Source organism: Scardinius erythrophthalmus (genome assembly GCF_964197995.2).
Source record: "Scardinius erythrophthalmus genome assembly, chromosome: 10".
Taxonomy (NCBI): Eukaryota; Metazoa; Chordata; class Actinopteri; order Cypriniformes; family Leuciscidae; genus Scardinius; species Scardinius erythrophthalmus.
This window is the reverse complement of record NC_138230.1, coordinates 17,859,757-17,879,943: the sequence shown is the minus strand read 5'-3', so window position 1 is coordinate 17,879,943 and position 20,187 is coordinate 17,859,757. Positions and strand designations below refer to the sequence as shown.

Sequence of the window (20,187 nt, the reverse complement as noted above, 5' to 3'; positions counted from 1 at the left end):
ATTGATATAGTAGTCTTTAGGATTAATATTTTTTTATCTTAATATTTTTGGCTAAAGGTTCCTAAAAGATGCTGTAACTTGAACAGTGTTTTATTTAACTTAAGAACCACTTTTCTCTGATATTGTTGTACGTAATTGTGTCTGGTGTAGACTGAGAACAGAAACTAATTGGTGTGTAAGTGAGTTTGTTTGTTTTTCTCTCCCTAGCATTTTTAATTTTAATACCATGTCAACTTTTAAAAGTGTATCATTATTACCCCTGAATTTAGTTTCAGTTTCTTTGCACTTACTCTAGCTGTGTAAAAATCTCCTATTTAAATGGCCACATGCTTTCTGTTACCTTTTCGTGTTGAAGTAACTATGATCCATACTCAGGTTAGGCATGTTTTTAAAGAAAAAAAGAGAAGACATTAAGAATGATGTATTCTCTTAAGGGGGGGGGGGGGGTTGTTAGCACTGTAAATATCACCTTTAATGTTAAACGTGTATGTAAAATATCAAAATGAAACTTCTGTAAATTTTGCGTTATTCTGGTATACTATAAGGCTGTTCATGTTTTCCGCAGCAGAATTCTGCTGAAGTATTTATGATCCATCTGATGAATCATGTCTACTCAGGTTTTGCCCTGTGGTGGTAAGCTCTGTTGCTGGATAATACTAATCTGTTTGTAGTCCATTAACCCGGAAGACAATGATCATTTGAACCATGGGCTTCCTTGGGAATTTCCAGTGACTTTCAGACTTGTAGATACCTTCACGTTTTGTCCTATAAGTTGCCACGACTACCACAAGTATGTGAGTTTCTGTGCTTGACAAAGCGAACCATTGTAAATCCCTGTGTTGTAACTTATGTAATACTGCAAGAAATGTAGTAAAAAAAAAAAAATCAACTATGTAGTAAATGCTTTAAAATTCACTTTTGAAGTATGATTGTCATTTGTTTTAGAACAAAGCATGAGTCTTTTTAAAGTGGTGTTTATCACAGACCTTTTTTTTTTTTTTTTTTTTTTCTGAGAAAAAAACAAAACAAAAAACTGAAACCGCCATGCTAAAAAGCCATAGAAAATTCCAGAGGGAACCCATGGTGAATTAGCCTCTCAGTTTGGCAGATTAAGTCAATTGTAAAGGTCATAAAGGCTCACTTTATTTATTATTTATTTTAGCCTGTAGTCCGTTTGTGAAAGAAAGCTAGATAGGAAGAGTCATTTTAGTGTACTGTTCAAAAGTTAAAAAAAAATTTTATTCTCTTATGCTCACCAAGGCTGCATTTATTTAAACGAAATACAGTAATATTGCGCAACATATTACAATTTTAAATAACTTTTCCATTTTAATATTATTTAAAATGTACTTTTTCTCTAGTGGCAAAGCTGAGTTTTTGACAGACATTGTCCACATTGTTCCATGAATTAATTTTATATGCTAATTTGTTGCTGAAGAAACACTTTCTCTTAAATCGTTTGATGTGTGTGTGTGTGTGTGTGTGTGTATATATTTGTCTTTACTATCACTTGATCAAATTAATTATTCTCGCTGAATAAAAGCATTTTATTATTTTAAAAGTATAAAAAGTACTTTTTCAGCAGTACATCTCAATAAATAATTTGAGAGAATTTCGGATGTACTATTTTTAAAACCACAAGCATTTAGATGGATATGCTGTATTTGTATTCAGATAGGTGTATCAACTTGGCACGAACCAAAAGTACAAAAAAAAAATGGACCTGGTCTAATTGTTTTATTTCCCATGCATTTGCAAATAAACTTACTTAATTTATAGTGCATTAAATTTCCCTCTCTTATTTCAGCTCAAAATGAATCGGCAGTCACATGATGTCAGGCTGCAAAAATGTCAAGTACCTACTTAAGCGAGATTTAGTTATTTAATCTCTCCCTTTGCTTTTCTTTGAGTTTGACCTGCCATTTGTGTTCAGTTAGAAGGTATGTGTGTTGTTACTGTGGGCACATGTTGAGATCTTGGAGTGTGTGTGTGTGTTATCTGTGATGGCGTAGCTTTGGGGATGTGCATTTTGCTGTGTGACCAAGCTCAGGCGAGCTAAGCCGGGGCTGGATTTTAACCTGCTGCCCCGTCTAGCTACAGGCCTGCTCCATGTGCGGACACCCAGAATGTGTAGATCAACCCCCCCCCCCCCACCTTTCCCCTCACTGCATGTTGTCTGAAAGCCAACCACACCCCCTTCCTCTTTCACCCGACTGAAGGAAGCTTCGTCTTATTGGCCTGGACTCAATGACTGACTGGTTATGTAGCCAATGACTAGAGATGCACAATGGCTGCTGGGAATTCCATAGTAATGCACACGCCAACCAATAGGACTGCTTGTAATGGAGAAGGGAAGTGGCGGTGGTTGGGGGGTGGTTTGGGGCATTAATATGTGTGACGTATAGGGGGCTGGTGTGTGTGAAAGCCTGTAGGCTTCCTTTTACCCATGTTCAGTGTTCAGCCTGCACGCCTCCTTAAGAGCAGGAGTGGTGGAAGCGAAGAACTGTGGCAAATGAGGTGTAAAACAGTGCTTTTTGTTTGTATTTATTTATTTGGAGAGGGTATCATGTTTTTAAAGTATAAGATTCCATAAGTGTGCTTTTGAGTTCAAATCTTTGGTCAAGACCCTGAGGCAAATGCTTAAAGTCAACATGAAATGAAAAATCACCCTATTTATTTTCAGAATGCGTGTTATAGATCTTATTGTGAACAATTTATCCATGTGGGGGGGGGGGGTGTTTATAAAAAAAAAAAAAAAAAAAAGGTAGTTTGTCACAACTGGACATTCCAGTTAAAACAGACTTCTCTCTAGTGATGTATGCTGGACTTTTCCAATCATATATCCCATTTATTCCACTTTAACCCCTTAATCTAAGCCAACTGATGCATACAAAGTTCCTTTTCCATTTCGATAATCCGTTAAATTTCATCACAATATGAAAGATCTATTGTCACGGTTTCATTAACTGCAGTGACTATGTATATTGAAGAAAAATGTATGTTGTCATTTACACTCCCTCATCTGTTCCAAACCTGTGTGACTGACTTCTGAGCAACACAAAAGCTAATGGCTTTTTTGTTTGTTTTTGTTTTAAAAAATAAAAATGGTTCAGAAGCAACCATTTTTTTTCTGACACAGAAGAAAAAGTCATGCCGGTTTGGATCAACATGAGGGTGAGTAAATGGTTTTGGGTCTACTCTTAACTTCAACCGTTCAATATTTTTGACCCCGTTACTTGGACTATTTGGTTATTTCTACCTCCAGTCTCTTACACCGTTAATCTTATTTTGAAGGTTTGTTACTTGTCTTCACCAACAGGTTTTGGACGGGTTGTTAGCCCAGTACGGCACAGTGGAGAGCTGTGAACAAGGTAGGATGTGCTCTTCTGCAGATTGTCACTTTAGTAATCCATATATTAAAAGATTAGTTAATTCTCTCCCCTTCTGTCTTCCTCCTTTCTATTCCATCTTCAGTCAACACTGACACGGAGACTGCTGTAGTCAATGTGCGATATGCCGCCAAGGACCAAGCCAGAGAGTGAGTATCATCTGCCTCGGATTCGGCCGACTCGGTCACCACCCCACCCCCTCCAGTGCATCTCTGTCCCACGTCTCGCAGTGAAATGTGAGACTGTCGGTTACACATGCACTGCTATTGGGATTTATTCAGCAATTATAATAACTCATTCAGTGCCACCTACTGTTTGATTAGTTGAACTGCAGAGCGGTCACAGGGGTTGGTGAAGAAGCCTCTGGTAAATGAATGGAAAGGCTTGGATAAAAGAATCTTCTGCAATTGTTTGCGCACAATAGGGAGTTCCTGTTACCATCCGCTAGTGGATGTCAATGAAAGATTTGGTGGCTTTAAAGGGCTCTGGCATTACATCTAGGGATGTCCCGATACCACTTTTTCACTTCCGATACCGATACCGATGCCACAGCTTTGGCTATTTGCCGATACCGATATCAATCCGATATTTTTATTTTATTCTTGAACTAATACTAATAATAATAAAATATAATGGAAGCACTTTGCTCAATTAGCCACATAAAAACATCTCACTCAAATGGAGAATAAATACTTCTCCAGTATATAGTCCACAACAACAGTTGATAATGAAAGACTGCCAGCCTTTATTCAAAAGACCTCGAGATATGTTTGGCAACCTGAATGAATTTAAATTAATTTGCTATATTTCAGATCAATATATTTGTTTCCTTCAAAATTTAATTACCTTTAACTTTATTCTCATCTGAATTATAAATAATTTATTTCTGTATAAAATAATACTACTTTTAAAAACACATTTGATTTTCTTTTTCATTCAATGTAGAATGTGTAACTTAAAAATAAACAGATTAGTGCTCTAATTTAGGACAAGAAATGAAAACCAATGCAATGATGAATGTCCAAAAGATGAGATAATTTTTGCTTTTAAACTGTGTGTGTGTGTGTGTGTGTGTGTGTGTGTGTGTGTGTGTGTGTGTGTGTGTGTGTGTGTGTGTGTGTGTGTGTGTGTGTGTGTGTGTGTGTGTGTGTGTGTGTGTGTGTGTGTGATTTTGGTTGGGTGACAGTTGCAGTTTGACAAGAGTTTACAGTTTGACAAAAGCACAATGTTGTGTTTTACACAAATATAAGTAGGCTAAACACTTTTTGCAGTTTTAATGATGTCCTGTATGAAAATGACGGAGTATGTTTTTATGTTTCCACTGTTCGATCGCGCCCGTGCCTCTCTCTCTCTGACACACACACATTCCAGCATTGCAATCTTGACACTGCAGCCTGTTCATTTTGCTGCGTTCACACCAAAACGCGAATAGAGCGTCAAATTTGCGTCTATCGCGTCTAGTTCGATGCTTGAACAGTTTGAATCCATTCGCGCGTCCAAAGCGAATAGGACGCGCTGCGCGCGTATAATGATAAAGTGAGCGTTTGAAGCGATATAGACGTGCGTTCAGAGCTAAGGCGGGCTACAGATTAGGTGTCCCTAAAGAACCCGCATATGCGCGTATCTAACAGTAACGTTAGTTCCGTATTACATTAATTAATGTGCACGAGAGATTGATTTATTTTTATACCGTGTATTCTCTGTGTAAATCCATGCACCGAACGTACGTTTAGTACGAATACGTACCGTTACACCCCTAATGGGTATCGATCATAGGTATCGGATAATTTTTTTTCTCCCCTCCGATATCCGATCTAGCATTTTGGGCCAGTATCGGCACGATACCGATGCCGTGGATCGGATCGGGACATCCCTAATTACATCATGTCTAAGCCTTAAGCGAAACCGATGGGGAGTTGAAGAGCATACGTTTTACATGTGTCCTGTTTGAGAAGGAAGCTGAAAAGCAGATTTCATGCCCTTTGTCTCAGTCGCCAGGGCTATTCCCCCGAAAATGGCCAATATTGAATAAAAAATAGTTTTTTCGCAAAACATTGGGCCTCATTCATGGAATGTTCATTAACTATTTTTGTATAAACTGTTGCATTGAATTGCGACAAATTGTGCAAAAATTTAATTGTATATTTACTAAATGCTTTTATAAATGAGGCCCATCTTATTTTCAGCAATTGTTTTTATACTTGTACTATTTTAATTTGTTCCAAATCAGCAAGAGCCAATCTGTTTAAATGGGTAGTTAAACCAAAAACTTTTTACATTTTCAATCGTGTTTGTGCAATAATGTAATCAATATTTTGCTGAAATGCAGAATTGCTTTCATTAATGAGGCCCAGTTTTATTTTTTTATTCAACGAAGCATAATATCCCACACATAAAAGTGGGATGTTTGTGTGTAAAAGTAGCTTTGGTCCTTTCACTGAAATATAACTTCTAAATGCAACATGATTTTTAAAATGAGTTCTTAAATAAAAAGATCTGTTCACGTTAGTAAGTTAATGTTTCCTCTGCGCTCACTTTTCCAGAGCATTGGACAAATTAAATGGCTTCCTTATGGAGAACTACGCACTAAAGGTTTCCTATATCCCAGATGAGACGGCTACAGCAGATACCCCCGCCGTGGGCGGCAGGAGAGGTTTCAACTCACGCGGGCCACCTCGTCAAGGCTCTCCCAATCTGGGCGCGAGACCTAAACTACAGTCAGACGTGCCTCTACGCATGTTGGTGCCCACCCAGTTTGTAGGAGCTATTATTGGCAAGGAAGGTGCTACCATCCGCAACATAACCAAGCAGACTCACTCAAAGTAAGAATACTCTGTGTACGTACTTGTAAACAGTCCCGTTTCACAATGCGCACAAGCACCACGTATTAACATTACAACATTTACACTCAACACAGCCTATATACCAGTTTATTCAAATCTTTCGCAATATTGGATTTAATGAAATCAAACTGATCAAAGTTGTATTCTCGATGATTGAAGAATTTGATTAAATAAATCAATGTATTTAATAAAATTATAAAATCACTCGCCAAATTGATGCATTAAAGACTTAAGTGTAACCACTGCTTGTTGCGTAATTTTTATGTACTTAAAACTTAAGTGGTTAGAAAAAAATATGGGCCCATTTTTCAACCAGTTCTCAAATTCCCAGCTCTGTAGATGATGTAGATATGATTTTAATGGTTTCCGATTGTGCAAATGTACTTACAATACCAATCAAACGTTTGGGGTTGGTAAGATTTTTTTTTTTTACAGTATATGTTGCTCAAAAATAATATCCAAGTCATATCTTTTCATGTTAATATATATTCTAAAAAAAAAATTCTGTCATGGCAAAACTGATTTTTCAGCAACTATTACTCGAGTCTTCATTGCCACATGATCCTTCAGAAATCATTCTAATATGCTGTACTCAAGTAACATTTCTTATCAACGTTGAAAAACGTTTAATTACTTTTTTGTGGAAACCGTGTGACTTTTTTTCAGTATTCTTTTGAATAGAATCTTCAAGAGAACTGTATTTGTTTTAAATGGAAATCTTTTGTAATGTTATGAATGTCTTTACCTGTCACCTTCGGTCTGTTTAATACATCCTTGCGTTTGGGATGGGAACCCAGCGTTGGTCAGACTGCTCTAACAAGTTGATAACATATTGTGTATGTGCACACAGGATTGATATCCATCGTAAGGAGAATGCAGGGGCTGCGGAAAAGCCCATCACTGTTCACTCCACTCCAGAGGGATGCAGTTCGGCCTGTCGAAACATCATGGAGATCATGCAGAAAGAGGCAATTGACACTAAAATGTGCGATGATATACAAACTCTGTCATTCTGTTTCTGTTGATCCCTTTTTGTATGTCATACTACACTGTTACACAAACTTTCCAGACGGGCGGTGGGTCCCAATTTGCGTACTTGTGCACTATTCTATGACGTTTTGTAGTGTAAATAGTGCGAGTAGTTCTCACTGAAAATTCCCAAAAGTGCACTTTAAATCCCCGGATGATGCCCTAAATTGACAGAAAAGTTGCAGCTTTAATTACATAGCGGAGGGAGAGGGGCTGTCAGACTCCCATGTTGAATGACAAAATATCCATATAGAATTCATACACTGCACGGTTAAGTACATAGTGCATAAGTACATTGTGTACAGTATCATGTGGGACACAACTATAGTCATTTACACTCAATGTTGCACATTTAGTCACATTAAACCCATTATACCCTCCATATACACAGCACTGAGGAAATCCCTCTAAAGATTCTGGCTCATAATAATTTTGTCGGCCGTCTGATTGGAAAGGAGGGACGCAACTTGAAGAAAATTGAACAAGATACTGACACAAAGATCACAATCTCACCGTAAGTACTTTTTATTTATTTCTTTTGTTGTTTTTTTTTTATTTTTTTTTATCTTTATACCTTGAGGTCTGTTTGCTTGGTTATGTTTCCCAGCATGCACTATGACATGAATAAATCATGTACACTGGGTTGAATCTTTATTCGGTACCATACAAACTTCCGAAGATGTCATTTATTCTGCAGAGATCATTGTTTTAAAACTTTGCTCAAGGCAACATTCTCAGATATACACTGTGTGACCCACTGAATATGCATTTAACTTGTCCAGTGGGTTTATCCATGCTGCACAGTTCAGCTGGAGTGTTTGGATTCCATCCAGCATATTACTAAATAATGTAGGCTGCATAATAATGAGGACTGTTACTTCAAGTGGTAGTTTGACCTTCAAATGCAAGGGAATTTAGGTTTTTATTATTTTATTATTATTATATATTACTAAATTATGCCTCTTTCTCACTTTTATCACTCGCGTGTGACTGGTTGCCTCTTTTGGCACACATGTCTAAGGTTGATGACTCCGTCTATGCCACTTTACCAAAGGACTTAACTTGGTGTGTTTTCGCTTTGCTTCTACTGGTTATCTTTAGTGTTATTTTAGTATTAATTAGATACTATTATAGGATTTATTGATATTTTGAATTGGCTTTTATTTTCTTTTTGTTTTTTTCCCAGTAATTTTGTGCATTTGTCATTTTTATATTTGGCTTCATTTGTTTTAGTCATTTTAGTACTAATTTAACTTAAGCCATGGCAATATTGGTAATTTTTCATATTACATACAATATATATATTACATAATATATATCATACAATATACACATATTAGATTAATTAAATATATATTTATTTTTCTTCAGCTTTATTTCTACAATCAATTATTTTTAATAGTTTTAGTTAATATATAACACTAGATTTCTTTAGCATATATTTGTATTAACAGAGCTACTTCATGTTTCTTTCTTTCTTTCCATATCCCTCCAATCCTAGTCTGCAGGATTTGACCTTGTATAACCCAGAGCGCACCATTACTGTTAAGGGTACATTAGACGCTTGCTCAAAAGCAGAAGAAGAAGTCATGAAGAAAATCCGTGAGTCCTACGAGAATGACGTAGCTGCCATGCATGTAAGTCTGCAGTGATATCTTTATGGATTCATTTTCATCTGAGATCGCGTACAGCACAACAACAAAATATCTGCCCTTTTATTCCTCTAGCTACAATCTAACCTGATTCCAGGGCTCAATCTAAACGCGTTGGGTATTTTTCCCGGTGCAGCGGGTGGAGGGATGTCACCCTCTGTGGTATCAGGACCTCCGGCAGGGGCTCAAGCTGGCTATCAATCTTTTGGGGTAACAAAATTAGATATAATTGTGTGTATTTGTGTGTGTGAGAGATGTATGTTTGGTGTACACTTATGCAAGTTGAGAGCGTGTTAATGTACGTATAGTGTTGTCAAAAGTGCTGACTTTGGTACCAAGTCGGTACTAAAATTTAAAAAATGTGACACTGAGCGCTGTTGAGCAGCAGACCAGTCCACTGACAGACGCCTGCTTTCAAACGCTCCGTGTGTATCTGTGTAAACGCTAGGTGAAGATCATCATTGATGTGTGTGTATATATACAACATGTTTTTGAAGCGTTGAACATTGTAGCCAATCACAGACATATTTGATGAGCGTTTGAACACAATGGGCAATCAGAGGTGTTTCCGATTCCGCTCAACAGCACTCATAGCGTCACATTTTTAAAACTTCAGTCGGTAGTCGGTACTTTTGACACCGCTATTTACGTATGTAACGGCAATATGTACAGTTGGCGCCTACAGCCGTGGACAAATTATTGGCAGTGACGTAAATAGTTTTCCTTTGTTTGCTGCTTAAGTTGTTGTGGTGTTGATTGACATTGTTTCTAGATTATTGTTCCGAGTGATCATGTGCAAAAAGGCCTCATTGGCCAAAAAAATGAACACTCACAAAACCCAAATTTCATTATTTCATATTTTTGGCCCTGGCACAAAATGACCAGCTAACGTATTTTCACTAATAGCCAGCAGCCATATCACCCTGTAGCCCAAGACTGGTTGCCCACTGAAGCTAAGCAGGGTTGAGCCTGGTCAGTACCTGGATGGGAGACCTCCTGAGGAAAACCAGGTTGCTGCTGGAAGAGGTGTTAGTGAGGCCAGCAGGGGGTGCTCACCCTGTGGTCTGTGTGGGTCCTAATGCCCCAGTGTAGTGACGGGGACACTATACTGCCAAAAGAGCACCGTCCTTCGGATGAGACGTTAAACCGAGGTCCTGACTCTCTGTGGTCTCTGAATCCCAGGATGTCCTTCGAAAAAGAGTAGGGGTGTAACCCCGGCCTCCTGGCCAAATTTGCCCCTTGGCCTCTGTCCATCATGCCTCCTAATCATCCCCATATACTGATTGGCTTCGTCACTGTCTCCTCTCCACCAGTAAGCTGGTGTGTGGTGGGCGTTCTGGCGCAATATGGCTGCTGTCGCATCATCCAAGTGGATGCTGCACATTGGTGGCGGTTGAGGAGATTCCCCCATCTATGTAAAGCGCTTTGAGGTCTCAGAAAAAGCGCTATATAAATGTAACGAATTATTATTATTATTATTATTATTATTATAATATCATCATCAGTACATGGGAAAGTGTGAACAAGTACTAGACATTACCGCCAGTGCAGAGCTTTCTCAATATTGGCAGCAGGTGGGTGTGAAGAAGACTTTTGGACAATGGCTTGGTGTCAAGAAGGGCAAAAAAAGAAGCCATGAGTCCTGTGTTGCGCCAACAGTGAAGCATCATGAAACCATCCATGGGTGGGGTTGCTTTTCATCCAAGGAATCGTGCTCTCACAAGTATGCCCAAAAACACTGCCATGAATAAAGAATGGAATCAAATTGTCCTGCAAGAGCAACTTCTCCCAATGATCCAGAAGCAATTTGGTGATCCGTGCATTTTGCAGCATGTTTGAGCAAGAAGACAAGAGTGGTAATGAAGTGGCTCGGCGATCATTACCGGTTCATAGAAATTTTAGATCTGTGTTAGGTTAGTTGCAGAGGGAGGCTATGAAGAAGGTGACAAACTTTGCTTAACAATTTATGCCACTGCCTATGTTTTTGATCACGGCTGTATAGTGTGTGTGGGAGTGTGCGTGTTAATGTGTATGTTTCTTCCTTAGTGCAGCGTGTTTGGGAGTGAGGTGCCGTTTTGGGCCTCTACGCTCTCCTCCAGCAGCAGTACAGCCTTTTCTGTAAGTTTTTATTTATTACCCACCATGCACTGCATGGCTTGGCTGCTCGCTACTGGATTTGCTGAAGGGACAAACGTCTGCTCCCTGATTACTTGCTGCCCCGGGGACGTCGCTCAGCCTCCACAGCTAACAGAAATGCAGAAAAACTGCGGGTCAGATGTTTAACACGTGACGTAGACCTAAAGTGCTTTGTGTGTGTGTTTGTGATGGGTGGGAATGAACGTTGTCAAGTTTGAAAGGGCATGAATAACATGGAGTTGGACTAACCCAAAAACTAGAATGAAATGCACAGGTGTGTAATTTTGTGTCTATAGTGGCTTATTGGGGATTTATTTTTCACCCCTTGGCTTTTCTGAATAGTTCTCATGTTGAATGTTTGCTCAATCTACATTTGTATGACTCAATTTTAGATAATTTTTTTTAATAAAAACCTCTTCATATGTGAATTGAGTTGCAACCGTTTGCTCAAGCGGTTTGGTCGCACCTGTGATAAGTTCTAAAATACATTTTTTGCATGCCACAAAGTTGAGACTGAACTGGGGACTTCTGTTAAAAAGTAATCGTATAGCATAAAAATAACAGCATCAGTTAAATAGTTTTATCTCACTATAACTGGGTGAGCAGATTTTCTGGTTGCTGAATAGGCTGGGTATTAATATATCTATAAAGTTTTCATTCCTCATGTTATGACCCCTGATAGTTAATTGACCATGTGAGTGAATGTTTTTTTCCTAGGACGTTGTTTGTTGTCTTGTGGCATATTCTCTTGATGTATCTCGCATAAAAGCAGATTTTTTTTGTGTTAAACGTGTGATCATAACTCATGTGTGTATTTTGTGTCAGCAGTCACAGATGGAGTCAGAAACCGTGCACCTCTTCATTCCTGCCCTGGCAGTTGGTGCTATTATCGGCAAGCAGGGCCAGCACATTAAACAGCTCAGTCGCTTTGCTGGTGCGTCAATCAAAGTGAGTGACCGCAAGAATGACTTGTGATCTTTTATCTTCCTTTCTAATCCTGTTTGTTAAACTTAATAGTTATAGGTATTATGTATTATTTTTACCATGCTAATGCAATATTAAAGTTTAAGATCTGTCACTTTGTCTTCAATAGATTGCACCTGCTGATGAAGTTGACGCCAAGCAAAGAATGGTCATTATTATTGGACCACCAGAGGCACAGTTCAAGGTAACAATGTTTTGACATTTTATGAATCAATTCATTGCATGAATATACAGTCATTTGATTCTCTCTGCTGGTTTTCTCAGGCTCAGGGACGTATATTTGGGAAGTTAAAAGAGGAGAACTTTTTTGGACCGAAGGAGGAGGTTAAATTAGAGGCTCACATAAAAGTGCCATCATTCGCCGCTGGCAGAGTCATTGGCAAAGGAGGCAAAACGGTAAACGGGCACTTTTATTTTTTTATAGGTTTTCAATGCTCATATTTGCTTTAAAGATGCATTTATTCCCAGCATTCAATGGTCATTGCTAGTTCAATCTTGGCATGCGGTGCCTTTTGGACATTGTAAAATTTAGAAAATCAAACTCGGTTTTTAAAAGGAATTTTTGTGCTATCATAATAGGGAGATGTAAAACATTTGAAAAATGATTTGTCAAGCTTGGGTACAAGACACATAACATTTTTAAAAAACAATCACGAGGAGGGTTATACTGATGTATTTTGTGGTAGAATAAAACATGAAAGTATCTTGAGCTTGTGTTACCGCAGACCTTATTTCAGCCATTTAACCAAAAACCCATTTAAAAACATTCACTTCGGGAAGATCGAACCGGAAGTGCGAAAATGTCTTGTTTTGGCCTACAAATTTACGTCATACCTGCACCGCTCTATAGCGCTGTGCCTTTACAGCTCGTGCCTTGTATACTCAATCAAAATCAAACGGATGCTGAGATTTTTTTTGGGCAATCTCTGTCGTGGTCACGCTCACGTGACATTGCAGTTCGTCATCATGGAAGTTTATTTCCATGAGTTTTAAAGCCATATCAGTTCATACCAACTTTTGATTTATGGGTTTCTGAGCCCACATATAGAAAGCTGGATGCCAGACGCCGCGTCGCGTGAGTATTAAACTAAGTTCACTTTCGCGTCTTATTGTGCTTAAACTGTCATTCACACAAGTTCACACACAGTCGGTTATGTATGTGAACGAGAACGGTGGGGAAAGAAATCGCATGTGTATACTAAATCTGTGTATTAAAATGAAAGCAGCGTAATATACAATACCTACTGCTGTGTATGATGTTAATATGAATCAAACAACAAAAGAATAAACAGTCCCTCACTGCTCTTTTGATTAACATTAGCAACTTCAATAAGAATTCATTTCTTATTTGAATGCTGCTATTAAATGCTCTTGCGGTGGCGAGGAGATAAACCTGGCAGACTGTCAAAGACTATAGATATACACAAAGATGGTGCACTCCTATTACTTATGAATGGGAGAAACTGCATAGCACAATATGGCAATATACGTCCAATTCTTCTAAATGAGTCATTGCGTCACTGCAGATGCCGTTAGAAGCTCCAGTTCCCATAAAATCCCGAGACTTGTACTTAGGACTTCACATGCGTATTAGCTGGTCTAGCCTGAAATATAAGCTTCTTATATAAGATTCCATCGCCAGTCATGGGTGGGGTCTGTTCTAATGTGATGTCACATTGGAGTACATTCCTGAATGGCTCCTTTTGGCTACGTTCAGATTGCAGGTAAATGTGGCCCAAATCACACTTTTTTGTTCACGTGACTCAGATCTGTTTTGATCACGACAGTGTGAACAGCACAAACCACATGGAATCTGAACTTTTCAATTCTGATTTGGGCCACTTCCATATGTGGTCAGATGTTTTGCAATGCGACCTCAGTCTGAACGGTCATCGGAATTCATGCGACTTTTACATCACTCTAGAGGAGTTGTTGTCAAAAGTACCGACTTCGGTACCAAATCGGTGCTGAAATTTTCAAAATGTGAATCTTTGAGCCCGGAATCGTAAATGCATCTGATTGGCTATTGTGTTCACCCGCTCTTTGGATACTGAATGTCTGTGATTGGCTTCAATGATCAACGCACGGGAGCGTTTGAAAGCACAAGCAGGCGTCTATCAGCGGACCGGTCACATTTTTAAAATTTCTGATTTTGACAACACTCCTTTTGAGCAATATTCGTCACAATTCTGTGCTCAAAGATTTTGCATAGCCGAAGTTATCAAGACAGTTGCTCAATGAAGTCAGTGAAAGGACAGTGATGTCTCTGAACTTATAAGTACCGGTATTACAGCAACAGCTTTAAATACAAGCAAATCATGCGGGCTCGTATCAGAAATGTTAAAAAAATTCTGCTCTTCATCTTCTGATCTTAGTTTTATTTTATTTTATATTGCCTGCACAAATTTGCTGGCCTCCACAGCAGATCACACTATAAACGCGCAATCATGTACTTTAATGTCCTCTGTTTACTTCCATATAACAGCGAGCTGCGTGTCGTCTTTTTATTGTTATTTTGCGCATGCGGATCAGTTCAGGACCATGATCTGTTCACACTGAAATCTGAAATTGGCCACATTTAAAATGACAATGTGAACCACTATAATAAATCGGAATTAAGCACTAAGGCTCACAATGTGAGCGTAGCCTTTAAGACGCTGTTACATATTAATGGGGAAAATAACAATTGGAGTGGATGGATTTATGTTCAAAAACAATATAAAAGTGAATTTTGCATAATAGGTCCCCTTTAAAATACTTATGATTCTAATTTATGGGCGTTGTGTACATTTTATTTTATGTATGAATTGTAGTTTGTAGCCCAAGACAAATGTTGCCCACTGAAGCTAAGCAGGGTTGAGCCTGGTTAGTACATGGATGGGAGACCTCCTGAGGAAAACCAGGTTGCTGCTGGAAGATGTTAGTGAGGCCAGCAGGGGGTGCTCTCCCTGTGGTCTGTGTGGGTCCTAATGCCTTGTCTTGATCAGGCGGGAAGGAAGTCGACCGGAAGTTGAAGCCGACCGCGTGCCACCATCTTGTAGCAGAACTTCACCTGCTGTTAGCATCCCATTGACTCCCATTCATTTTGGCGTCACTTTGACAGCGAATAATTTTACATCTGAGGCGTTTGAAGACTCCATTTGTCCATTATTTATTTCTAAAGAAACACGACAATGTATAAAATGATCCATTACCTTGTAGCTTATGTTATGGCCCCGTAGAAGCAGTTTTTGTAAAAGTAGGCTAACGATTGCGTCATAACCAAGCGACTCTGTCGCACAGTAGAGAGATTACCGTATGGACGGGAGGAGAAGCTCGCGGGCAATCGGGGGGAGTAAGAGGCAAAATGACAATATAATTAATCAGAATACCTAGCAAAAGTTGCTCCTGCTCCAAGCTCATGGACAATTCCTACTCACACTCTTCGTCTCTGCAAGATTCGGAAGGGAATGATTCAGATTTCTCTTGGCACAGCTACTAGAAGACAGACGGGTTGCTCACGTGGTCCGTGTAACGCTTTGCTCGGTTTGAGTCTGCGCGTCAGGAAAGGAAGTGCTAAGAAATCGCTAAAAATGGGCTTCACTGGTCTCAATTGAGTTCCAATGGGGTCGCTGTGTCCATTTCTTTTACTGTCTATGGTCTTGATGGGAGTGGGGACACTACTGTGCAAGCACTGTCCTTCGGATACACACTCGGTGTCCACTCTGTTACGTCTTCTGATTTAACAGGTTGACGTTGAATTTCAAAGATAAAATTTATTAAAAAAAATAGATGGTGAGAAAGTAGTAAAAAATAAGTGGACAATAAATTAAGGGACAAGCTAAAAATGTTTATTGTAATTGTTAAAATTAATTTAAACTCTTTACATTAGAGAGAATCAATACTGATATACCCAAAAACGTATAAAAAAAATTAAAATCGGAAAAATCACAGTAGTATGTGTTGTATTTAAAGGGATAGTTCACTTTGGAATTAAATTGGTATGTTTTAGCTTACCTCAAGGGCATCCAAGATGTAGGTGTCTTTTTTTCCGCAGTAGTTTCAATTTTGATATTTTTAGGTCAAACCGTTCTTGTCTGTCAGCCATATAATGCAGGTCTATGGTTACTGTCTCAAAGAGCATGCACAGTCCAAATTAAAACAATTCCCCATCGTCCAAATTAAACAATTCCCCATCGTAAGTACACATTAATGGCCTAAGACACGAAACGAGCGGTATGTGTGAGAAAACGAACAGTATTTATATCGTTTTTACCTCTTGTAACACAGCCACGTCCAAGTGATCTGAGGGCGCGAGTGCATCCTGGTGTGTGACGTGTGCACAGACTGGTGCATAGAAATATATACACTAGATGTCGCCTTGGCTACGGCAGTTCATTGGAACGAATGTCTTTAATGCGACATCTAGTGTATATATATATATCTATGCACCAGTCTGCGCACACGTCACACAGCAGGAAGCGCCCGCGCCCTCAGATCACTTGGACGTGGCTGTGTTATAAGAGGTAAAACCGATATAAATACTGTTCGTTTTCTCACACAAACCGCTCGTTTCGTGTCTTAGGCCATCAATGGGTACTTACGATGGGGAATTGTTTAATTTGGACGATGGGGAATTGTTTTAATTTGGACTCTTAATGCTCTTTGAGGGGGTGACCATAGACCTGCATGATATGACTGTCAGACAAGAACGGTTTGACCTAAAAATATCAAAATTTAAACTACTGCGGAAAAAAAGACACCTACATCTTGTATGCCCTTGAGGTAAGCTAAAACATACCAAAATTTAATTTCAAAGTGAACTATCCCTTTAACATGAAAATGGGGTACGCAAACCTGGGGACATAGGAAAAATGGGTCTATATGGTGGTTCAAAATGCTGTAAAATGTAAAAAAAACAATTATCTACTTCAATATGCTTAGTTCAAATGGTGTTATGACTAAGACAGCTTTGATATTGTTCAATATTTTAAGGCTGTAAAATCATAATCTTTACTGGGGACACCAAAGGCACTGATTCCCAGGAATGACCGCTGCTCTCTGTTTGTCTTTAGGTGAATGAACTACAGAACTTGACCAGTGCAGAGGTGGTTGTCCCGCGGGACCAGACGCCTGATGAAAATGACCAAGTAGTAGTAAAAATCACAGGCCACTTCTATGCAAGCCAGGTGATTGAGCTACTAGACATGCTAGAGCTGAATAATGGTTAAAATGTGAAATTCTCTGGTGGTAAAATTTCTCTGATCCCAATAAATGTGTTAATGTATTGTATTTAAATAATACTTACAAGTGTGTATATATAAATATTTTATTATTAATTTCAGTATGTATTTTGATCAAGTACTTCTTAATTCTTAATGATTCATTGAGCCTTACACACAGCTTTATCCAGTATACAATCATCCAGCCTTTTTTCATTTATTGCTCAAGTACTGTGATGACATTATGTTATTTTGCGCTTTGATTTGAGTATTTTTCCATTATCTTTCATGTCTCTCAGCTGGCTCAGCGGAAGATCCAGGAGATTATCTCTCAGGTGAGGCGGCAGCAGCAGCCTAAGGCCTCGGCCACAGGTCCACCAGTCACCCGGAGGAAATAGAGCCACCGCGTCTTCTCGGAGACTGACAGGACACGGGACGCGTCCATCTCAGGGGTCAGGGAATGTCCTTACAACCCCGCCTGCTTTTACACCCATTCCTCCTGAAGTTTCATTGAGACTGTGTACACCTTCCCTCCCCTCACAATTTCTTTGAATCAAATCATAGGAAAATCAGCCACCCAGTCCCTGCCTTAATACGATAAATGCACAGTCCTTAATTGACAAACGTTAAACGTAGTTTTTGATATTTGAGTTCATTGGGAAATGCAGCATTTGAGTGTAAAAGGCGTTTTGAGCCTGTTTTTTTGGGGTGCGGAATGGGTGACACGGGGTGGGGTTTAAGGTCTTCGGCTTGAGATGGAAAGAGGATTGTTGAAGTACGCACGCTGTCCTGTGATCCATAGTGGCATTTTATAAATTCTGATGCATTTTATAGATTAATAGATATATATATATATATATATATACATATGTAAAATTATGAAAGGTGGAGCAACACTGCCACTTATGACTGAGGGAAGTGTTGATTGGTGTTGGCCAGGAAACCAAGTTAATATGCATTTTACTGATCTACCTCAGGCTAGAGTACCTCAGAAAAAAAGAAAATGATATATGAAAAAAAAATGTTCTGTTTTTTTATTTTGCTTTGTGGTATTTTGTATACTTTATAAAGCTAATAGTTCTTGAACATTTTTATTTTTTTAAGAAAATGTAAAATTTAGTCTGTAGTGAACGGATGAATCCCGGACTCCGCCTTGTTCTGTTTGCAGCGTGCGCACGATTAATAACTGTATATAAGTTTGCGCATATCTGGTGTGTAAAAGAGCGGAGTTTGGGCTTCAATGTTAGCTACAGATAGGAGAAAGAAAAGAAAAGCGCCTCAGTGTCGCTGAGGAGCCACCACCCTCTGAACACGTCAAGGTAATGAGAAATAACGCCAACCATACATACCGCAGCAATGCCGTGCTAATATGCTAATACCTGTCTCGGCGGTAGCATACGTTTCACCCGCAGTTCATTACACTTCAGTTAGGGTTGGATGCAAGCAATAGAGGTCAGGGATAATCAAGGTCCTGCTGTAACCTCTTTGACACCCCCTCATCCTCAACGCGACTAGTTGTCTATCATAATAAAAAAGAACGACCAGCCCGATTGAGGTTGTTTTTTCTTTTCCCGTGCTCATCGTTTTTTTTTTTTGTTTTTTTTTTTTCTCCCCCTTTTCCAAATAATGCGCTCCGTTTGGTCTTGGGACGGCTTTTTGCATCAAACTGGGCTTTACATGCCGAAGATTTTCAGTGTTTAACGTCAGTCAATGCATGTCGGGGTTGGGAAGTTTCACTGTTCTGATGCTTTTGCGTTAATAGCTATTAGGTTACAATAGTCGGGGGCGCGTCTCTAGGCTAACGAGCTATGACGTAGAGATGAACGCGCGAACGGTTTCATTTATATCTTTCGTTTCTCATTCAAAGTGAAAAAGCAAAAAAATATATAAAATGAACATTAGCAAAGAAACTAAACGTTTAGTAAATAAGTGAAAAAACCAATATTCCTTTGTTTTCATGCAGAATGTAAATATGATTTGATTGTGGTAAAAGAGTGCATCCATGCTTCCACACTAGTTAGACCATTGTCTACCTCAGCTGAGGAAAAGGGTGTGTGGCGGGAATCCTTCCATCTCACCCGAGACCTCCAGCGCGCGCAGCGATACCTCGAGTCCCTCGCGAACACTTCCGCACTGGGAATGCGCGTGGCGCCGAGCGCTGACCAGAGGGGCACAAGTGATCGTATTGTTTTTCTTTCCACACTTCTTACACCGTTTTTGATCTACCTCTTGTTAGAAAAGTATTTAAATTAGAGGCATATTGCTATTTGTTAGAATCTATAGGGTCATATCCCACCTGTCCCTTTCCTCACAGAAAAAAAAATATCATTTAAAAAAAAAAAAAATCATGTATGGCTAGGCTTTAAAGATGACTAAGAAAATGATTTCATTTTTGCCTGCAATTTATTCTCTGCTAACTGATTTGAAACCTCACCTAATTGCTTTTTCCCCCTTTTTCTTTCGGCTTCTTGGTTTGGTGGTGTGGCTTCCTTGTATTGGGCTTTATTTCTTGCATAGGTATTGTATTAAAGGTCAAAGTGTTTAATTTGGAAACTGATTAATGATGGCTATAGAACTTTTTTCAAGGGCCTGCTTCATTTCTTGCTTATGAAATATGAACAATGGAGTCTTTTATTTTTTACCTTTTTCATGTCTTATGGATGCTACAGTTTTTTTTTTTTTTTCGTTTTTTTTTTCTTTTCTTTTTTGACTGATCTGATCCAATTTCATTTTTCATGGCTGTGTTGTGTGGTGAATCATGTTTCAGTGGGAATGTGATGTGGAATTCTGGGATCTGGAATAGTTCCCGGGAAAAAAACGTGGTCCGATTTCAGCATGATAAGCAACATCCCCTCCGACCGTGCTTGTGCGCCCTCACACACCTCCACTTGTCAAATGCCTCTGATACAAAGAAAATAATTAAAAGTCAAGTTGGCTCCTAGCAACCATCGTT

General features: G+C 39.1%; 1 protein-coding gene across 4 annotated transcripts in view; it reads left to right on the top strand.

Annotated features, from left to right (window-relative positions):
* Positions 1–20,173, top strand: part of igf2bp3 (insulin-like growth factor 2 mRNA binding protein 3) — a 31,875-nt gene extending 11,702 nt beyond the window's left edge. Inside the window, exons 4-16 of one of the 4 annotated variants that reach the window (XM_081377305.1) lie at positions 3,320–3,371; positions 3,475–3,538; positions 5,933–6,211; positions 7,083–7,217; positions 7,653–7,775; positions 8,763–8,898; positions 8,989–9,123; positions 10,960–11,031; positions 11,878–11,997; positions 12,143–12,217; positions 12,298–12,429; positions 17,088–17,201; positions 17,534–17,783. In XM_081377305.1, the coding sequence (XP_081233431.1) occupies positions 3,320–3,371; positions 3,475–3,538; positions 5,933–6,211; positions 7,083–7,217; positions 7,653–7,775; positions 8,763–8,898; positions 8,989–9,123; positions 10,960–11,031; positions 11,878–11,997; positions 12,143–12,217; positions 12,298–12,429; positions 17,088–17,201; positions 17,534–17,632 (1,536 nt within the window). In that variant the 3' untranslated portion in view covers positions 17,633–17,783. Of the gene's footprint in view, positions 1–3,319; positions 3,372–3,474; positions 3,539–5,932; positions 6,212–7,082; positions 7,218–7,652; positions 7,776–8,762; positions 8,899–8,988; positions 9,124–10,959; positions 11,032–11,874; positions 11,998–12,142; positions 12,218–12,297; positions 12,430–17,087; positions 17,202–17,533 lie in introns of all 4 variants that reach the window. The other 3 variants (XM_081377304.1, XM_081377307.1, XM_081377306.1) reach the window with 3 other exon arrangements.
* Positions 20,174–20,187: the final 14 nt, after the last annotated feature.